At 52.7% G+C, this 7,473-nt stretch overlaps 1 protein-coding gene across 1 annotated transcript in view; it reads right to left on the bottom strand.

Annotated features, from left to right (window-relative positions):
- The window catches only part of KCNN3 (potassium calcium-activated channel subfamily N member 3), a 237,096-nt gene extending 231,549 nt beyond the window's left edge, over positions 1–5,547 (bottom strand). Inside the window, exon 1 of the mRNA XM_007948528.2 lies at positions 4,651–5,547. Coding sequence (XP_007946719.1) covers positions 4,651–5,547 — 897 coding nt within the window. The remainder of the gene's footprint in view (positions 1–4,650) is intronic.
- Positions 5,548–7,473: the final 1,926 nt, after the last annotated feature.

Below are 7,473 nucleotides of genomic sequence, written 5' to 3'. Positions count from 1 at the left end.
GCCCTTGTCCTGCGGTTGCCCCAGCAACAAGACCAAGCAGGAGGAGCAGAGGGGCAGGAAGTCAGTGGGACTGGCAGAAGCAGGGCAGGAGGAGGAAGGCAGAGGACCAGCTGTGCCTAGGGGGTGAAACTAAGGCCACTTGAGAGGCCGGGGGTGGGGAAGTGGTTTGAGGTTGTACAAAAATGGTGGGAAAGGAGAGCCGCCTGCTGTACCAGCATTTTCCAGCCTCCCCTGAGACGGCCCACAGCCCAGAACCTGAGGCCCTGGAAACAAGACCCACCAGTGACTTGCCAGCCAGACAGAGGTGCCAGCTTAGCCACCAGTAGGATGGCAGGGTGGGGGTAGGAGAGCCTACCCTAACTCTCTCTAGACCCAGTGAGGAGGAGAGCCCAGCAGACAGCCTAAAACAATGAACTGGGTGTGCCCAAAACCAGCCCTGGAAGAAAATAAAGAATGCCAAGAAGAACTTAAAAAACAAACTGACTGCCATCAAGTTGATTTCAACTCATCATGACCCTCATTGGGTTTCCAAGGCTGTAAACCTTTACAGAAGCAGACTGCCTTGCCTTTAAGAAGAACTTAAAGACCCCTCAAACCCTCATTGTCCTAATCCTGTCAGTGATATGGTAGAGGCAGCGTGACTAAGGTTTCTCAACAGGAACTCTAGACCTGGCCCTATCATGGCACCTAAACCCTCAGAGAATAAATCCACCCATTAAAAGAAAAAAATAATAAATAAGCTAAACCTAAAATACTCATGCAATTCAGGGATAGCCCAGTAACATTAGGGGTATCTCAAGAGCCCTGTTAGAGCCATCTCAGGCATCCCTCTGCCAGTTGGCCTCAGGGCACCAGGTGAATAATGAACAGCTCACACTTCTCTGGGAACTGAGCCCTACCTCCCCTGCTCAGGGCTGATACCTCACAACTCTCAGCTGAGCTTCTTTCCCCATGTTATCGCCTACAGCCGGTGAAGGTGGGAGCCTGGAATCGCTCTGCCCCGATTTTTCACCTCCTCACTCTGGTTCCCTTTTGCATTAACTTTGAACATGCTCAGTGGACATGCTGCATTCCTTCTGGAGAGAGCCAGGCCTGTGGGGGAAGGGAGGGGGACACCTTCCCCAATAACAGACTACCAGCCAAAGAAAGACAAACAGGAAGGACACATCCTCGTGGAGAAAAGCAGAGAACTTCAAAAAGCAGCAGCCCAGGCAGAAGGTCGGTACATCTTGAATTACTTTGGGGGGAAACAAGTGCATCCCTTTCCTATAATGGCGTTTCATTGGGACCTGTCTTCATCAGTGCAGAATTACCCAATCTGACAGGGGGTACCTGAGGTCACCCTGTCCATCCTCCTGCCTCCAGACTGGTCAGCAAAACCAATCAGACATACAAATTTCTCCCAAAAAAGAAATTGCCACCCAGACCTCCCCAGGGCCCACTGAACATCTCTGAGTTCTCCCAGGTGGTGATTCTTCCTTCATTCTAACACAAACCCTCTTGCCACAATTGTGTTCATTTCCTCCATGAGACCAGGGACGGATGTCCACTCCCCCCACAACAGACCCATGCTTAAAGGTGGTCACCAGTCAGACTCTAGTCCCTTCTCAGAGCTTCTCCCCTCTAAGACACAGCTTCTCTCTCCATTAACCAACTTTAGTTCCTAGCCTGTTAAGGTCTCAACTAATTTATAGAGCCAGAGTTAGACAAGAAAGGACCACTCTTTTCCTCTCATCATCAATAGCAATAGAAATCAACCTGTTGCTATAGAGTCAATTCCAACTCATGGCAACCTATGTATTACGAAGTAGGACTGCTTCATACAGTTTTCTTGGTTGTAGTCTTTACAGAAACAGCTAGGCCTTTCATCTGCAGTGCCACTGGGGAGCTCTGGTGGCGTAGTGCCTAAGCCATTTGGACTGCTAACCAGAAGACTGGTGGTTCAAACCCACCAGCCACTCCTCAGAAGGAAGGTTGGGCAATCTACTCCAGAGAGATACCGCCTCAGAAACCCAAGGAGGGGTCGCTATGAGTCAGATCCAACTCGACAGCAGTGAGTTTGGTTTGGTTTTTTTGGTCCACTTAGTTAATTCTCACAACCACCTTAAGAGAGGGGAGCTACCATCCTCATTTCACAGCTGGGGGAATGGGCTCACAGAAACTACACAACTCATCAAAGATCACACAACTGAGCGGCAGGGCTGGGATTCAAATTTAGTTCCGATTCTTTAAAGCCCCCAAGAGTGGAAGGAGATGTCTACTTTGCCCCCTCCTGTATCCATAGGGCCTGGCACCTAGAAGGCAACCAGAATACACTTGTTCTATAAATAACTCAATACATGGAGGGATGGGTGGGCAGGTGAATAAGTTAAGTGAGTCCTGCTGATCACAACCAAAATGCACAGGATGTGGTCATCTCACCAGCTGAGACAGGACCCCCACATGCTGCTATCAGTCAGAGGATCAGCAATTCAGAAATGGATGAAGCCAAGCATCTTGGGACTTCTCACCCTTTGCTCACCCAGAGTCCACCATCCTCAGCTCTGGGGAAGTCCCATTTTCTTGAGTGCCATCAGGGTGGCACCTGCTCAAGGCAGGGAAGAGGGCCTTTCCTGCCCAGTGCAACCCTCCCATCATACTTAAGACAAATGTGCATGGAACCTGCACTGGACACCGTGCAGCGCCACTGTCTCTAGGAAGAGTCCTTTCCTTAAGAGCCCTGACTATGGGTCACTGAAGGAGGAGGTGCTGATGGTGCCTTTGCCTCCCTCCCCTCAGCACTCAGGCCTTCATCAGTTTTCCCCAGTCAGGGATCCCGATCCCCAGAACAGCTGGAGGGAGCCAGGCTGTGGCCAGAGTGGCAGCCAGCCCTGACAAGTCTCGTGGCCCCATCTCCCCCGAGCGCCCAGCGGGAGAGGTGGTTCTGAGAAGGCAGCAAGCAGAACTCAGACTCAGAGCCTCATTACAGGGGATGACTAAGTGAGCTGCGATTTCCAGGGGAAACCCCACTCGCTCCTGCTCACTGGGGGGCTCCAATCCTTGAGCTATTTAGGCAAAGACAGCTTCCAGGCACTACCCTAGGCCCGGGTGGCTCCCTCACCATGGTCAGGTCCCTGGGACCTGGCCTGAAAGTCTTGGCTCTGGCTGTTCAGGCCATCTGACAGGTCGGCCCCACCCGTCTCCATCCCTGGCCAAGAGCACAGGGCTGGGAATGGGGGAAATCCGATCAGCACCTCCTAGGTTTTTGCGGCTGGATTTCAACAAGGAATGTGACAGTCTCGCAACAGCTGTGCCCTGCCTGAAACAAGCTCTATTTGAAACCTCCAACAGCTGAACCCCTCCCAGCTCCCCACTGGCCAGCCTGACCAGCCCTGGCCCAAAATGACAATTAAATAGAGAAATCCAAGCAACAAGCAGAAACACACACACACACACACACCCCAACAAATTGGGAGTGAGGGCAGAGTGGGGGGAAATCCACTTGTCCGATGATTCCCAGGTACCCCAGCCTGCCAGCCAGCAGCAGGAGGGCTTCCCGGCACACAGAGCAGTGACAGACACCCACCTTCCTCAATCCCCATCCTTTGGAGGACTCCTTTCCAAGCCCCTCTGGGAGGGAGCCCCCTCCTCCGTCTGGGGGCTGGAGCTGCAGGCCAGCTCCCCTGCCAAAGCCGATCCCTGCCGTTCTCTCCGTGTGAGCGCACCCTCACACACTCACACATACACACGCGCACACACACATACATACACTCATCTTTATTTATCCTGGGGAGAAGGAGTTGGGGTGGGAGGGGGAGCCAGGCTGAACCAGGGGCACAGGCTGGTGGGGACTGACCAGCAAACCTGTCATCCCATCCGAAGGAGAGGTGCTCCCCCCACCCCCTGATGCCAAGGCGGAGCCCATCTGCTCTCCCTGGGTAACACCTGTAGCCATTTTTGTCAGGGGATGTTTACGAAGCAGCAGCAGGTTTATTCTGAGTCCTCTTTCCTGAGGGATGGGGCGCTGATTTCTTCCGCCTGTATTTTTACCCTGATGCCCCCAGGGGAGACACTTGGGTCACGGGTGCTGTTCTATTTTGCCTGGAGTCTCTCGGGGAAGAGGAGGAAAAGAGAAACTTGGGAAGCGAGAGGGGGAAGCCAGGAAGGGAAGGGGAATGGTTTGGGATCCCCACCCCCCACCCAGACATTTATTTCTTTTTATCCTCAGGAAAATGGAGTGGAGCAGGGAGGGGAGGAGAGGAGGGGAAGTCGCAGGAACTGGCAAACACATCAAGGCAGAGTGTAATTAATTGGTGCGTTAAGCTGCTGGGTTATGCTTTAGTACAAGTGAGCCAGGAGGAAAAAAATGATTTCTCAGAAGGGATCCTTTAATCCTCCCTAACACAGAGTCTGCAAATTAGACACAGTGGATGGGGATGCCCCCCTAAAGAAAGCGAGGAATGAATTCTCCCAGGATTAAGAAGGAAAACCATGGGAAGTTAGTGTTCAATAGAATTGAGCAAACGCCTCTACCCACCACCACCTCTCTCTCTCTTTCTCTCTCTCTCTCTCTCATTCTCTCCCTCTCCTTCTCTTTCTCTCTCTCTCTCATTCTTTCACTACCTACATATGTCTTTTGTTCAAGGTATAAAGAGAAACCGCAGCCCCTACCTTTGAGTACAAACCCCAAGAAAGCTCAGTCTCTATCACCATAACAACAATTCCAAACATCCCAAAAATCAGAGCATAGTCACTCAGTCGCTTTCTCTTTTCAAACAGGGCCCTCCTGTGTCCCAGCTTATAGCCAATGTTTTGGTTTTTCCGCTTGTTGGCTTTGGGGAAGGTGGTGCTGCTGGCGGTGGTGCCGGCGTGCTGGTGGTTGTGGGTGGCGTTGGGGTGGTGGAGTAGGGTTTGGTGGGCATGGTTGTCCTCCCGGGAGGAGATGATGATCTCAGGGGGGTTGCTGGGACTGAAGAGCTGGAGGGGCTGGCCCTCAGGCTCGGCCTCAATGAGGTTCCTCCGGGAGGCGCTGAGGCGGCTGAGGGGTTTCATGACCCCACCGCTGTACTTGCAGGAGCTCATGGCAATCTCCGTGAAGGGGTTGCTGTCCCGCCGGTGCACCAGGGGGCTGGCCTGACGGTGCCGGCTGCCTCCACCAGGCCCACTTGTAGCTGTGGAACTTGGAGAGTGGCCAAGCAAGTGGTCATTGAGATTGAGCTGGCTGCCTTGCCTGGAGGAAGGGTGGAGGATGACGGTGGAGTTGTATGAAGGGGGGGCCCTGAAGGCGGTGGGAGAGGAGTGCAGCAGGCCAGGGTGGACGGGCTGGCTCTGGAGTTGAGACAGGGGATGCGATGGCTGCTGCTGCTGCTGCTGAAGCTGCGGAGGCTGAGGATGCAGCGAGGGTCCTGGGGGCTGCTGGGGGGCTGCTGGTGGCGCTGGTGGTGGTGGTGGTGGCTGTTGCTGCTGCTGCTGCTGCTGCTGCTCATCCCCAGAGGATGGACAGGGACACTTGGGGTCTTCATCCAGGTCCCCCACCCCCGAGTCATGGAAGTGCCCAGAAGTGTCCATCTTGGGGCCTGGCTGGATTCCCTGCAGCAAAACCCCCCACCCCAAAGCCACCCTCGCTCCAAAGATGTCCTCAAAGAAAGCCAGGCATCCAAGCTCCCCCACCAGTGTCTTGGCTCCAGTCCTCTCTCTGGCTTGCTTCGGTTCTCTGGGGCTGCCTGGTGTCCAAACGCTGCCACTCAAGAATGCATTGTACTGGGCAGGGAGGGAGTGCAGAAGGGGAGCTTGGAGAAAGAAGAAGAGAGGAAAAAAGAACTCTGTCTCAGGAGGTGGTCCTCTAGGAGCGTGCGAGGGCAGGCTCAGCTTCACTCCTCGCTGGCTCTATAGCTTTGCTCTCCTCCTCCTGCCACTGTTAATACTGTAAGCCAAGCCCACTTATTAGCAGCTGGTCTCATTGGCTTGGCTTAACTCTCCAACCACCTCCTAACTCCACCCCCCACATAGGCTCCGCCCCAGAGGCGGGGCCTGCCGCCCGCAACTCCCAGGCCCCAGTGAGAACGCAGCGAGGCCTGGGAGCTGTAGTTTTTGCTCCTCCACTCCGGAGCTGAGGCAGCTGCCCTCTTTCCTCTGACACAGGTATGGCAAAACCTGGCAAGGCATGTAAGCCCTCACAGGGTGGTTCGGAGGGAAGCAGAGGGCCTCCTGAGGAGGGGAGCTGTGCATTCTGATGCAGGGCCAGAAAGAAAAGGAGGCAAACATTTATTAATGGCCAGCAGCTACAATAGGGTGTTCCACACGTTATCTTATTACATCCTCCAAACACCCAAGGAGGTGGGCATCATGTTCCCATTTTACAAAGGTGGAAACTGAGGCTCAGAGATGTTGAGTAACAACTTAAAGGTCATAGCTGCAGGGCAGGACCCTACAAGATGGTGATACCAGGTGGATAATGTCACCTACTGTGACTGTGCACCTGCGATGTGCGTGCAGGCACCTCTCTGTTATTTCTAGCCCTCACATCAACCCTCTGAAAATGATGTCATCGTTTTCCTCTTACGGATGAAAACTGTAAAAACAAAAAAACAATAACAAAAAACAAAAAAACACTCAAGCACAGAGAAGCAACTGGCCAAATGTCACCCAGCTTGTAATTAACATTGCTAGGTTTGAACCCAGGCCAATCTGATTACACAGCTCCCACGTCATCTGCCAGGTTGCTTTCCATGTTGTTCAAGTTATGGGAGAGAAAGAATCAGAGGAAAGGTGTCAAAGAAGAACTGGCCTCCCAAAGCAGGATGTGTGAAGTAAACCATGCCTCCAGACCCTTCCCTGACAGCCAGGTGGAAGTCACCAGGAGGGTCTGGCAGGGACACTAAAGACCCCCATGGTTGTTCCCTTCCTGATTTGCTCTATAGGGCTCTGGACGTCAAAGCTGGGAACAGCTGCTGGCTTTGCAGGTTCAAAACCATCATCAAGTATTTATTACATTCCCACTGTGTGCAAAGGGAGTTCCAAAGGAATAGGACTAGAGCTGCATTCATTTCCATTTATAACAGCAGCAGCAATAGTATCAGGAGGAAGGGAGTGTTATGGGATTCCCCAGGCATTCTTAGGATTTTAAGAGGAAGCATCTTCCTGCCTGCCTCTTGATTCCTCATCATCCTTTGGCCTCTGTCCATGGATGGGAAAAAGGAAGGATAGGAGAGCCATGTACACATGCACACACATATATATATGCACACATGTATAAGCACCCATGCACATATGCTTATACACACCATATGCACATAGGTACATGGGTTTGCACACACTGGCACACCCACATGCACAGTTGTGCACATACATACATGCTTGTGCATATGCTGGCCCACACACATGCACATGCACACACATACACGCATATGCATATACACAGTGAGCTTCTAAAGCAGCTCTCTTTTTTTTTCCTGCTTTTTACACTGGCACACCCACATGCACAGTTGTGCACAT

This window comes from Orycteropus afer, unplaced genomic scaffold (genome assembly GCF_000298275.1).
Source record: "Orycteropus afer afer isolate SDZICR_OR568_19922 unplaced genomic scaffold, OryAfe1.0 scaffold00217, whole genome shotgun sequence".
Taxonomy (NCBI): Eukaryota; Metazoa; Chordata; class Mammalia; order Tubulidentata; family Orycteropodidae; genus Orycteropus; species Orycteropus afer.
Note: the sequence above shows the minus strand (reverse complement) of the source record. Positions and strands in the feature narration are given on the sequence as shown.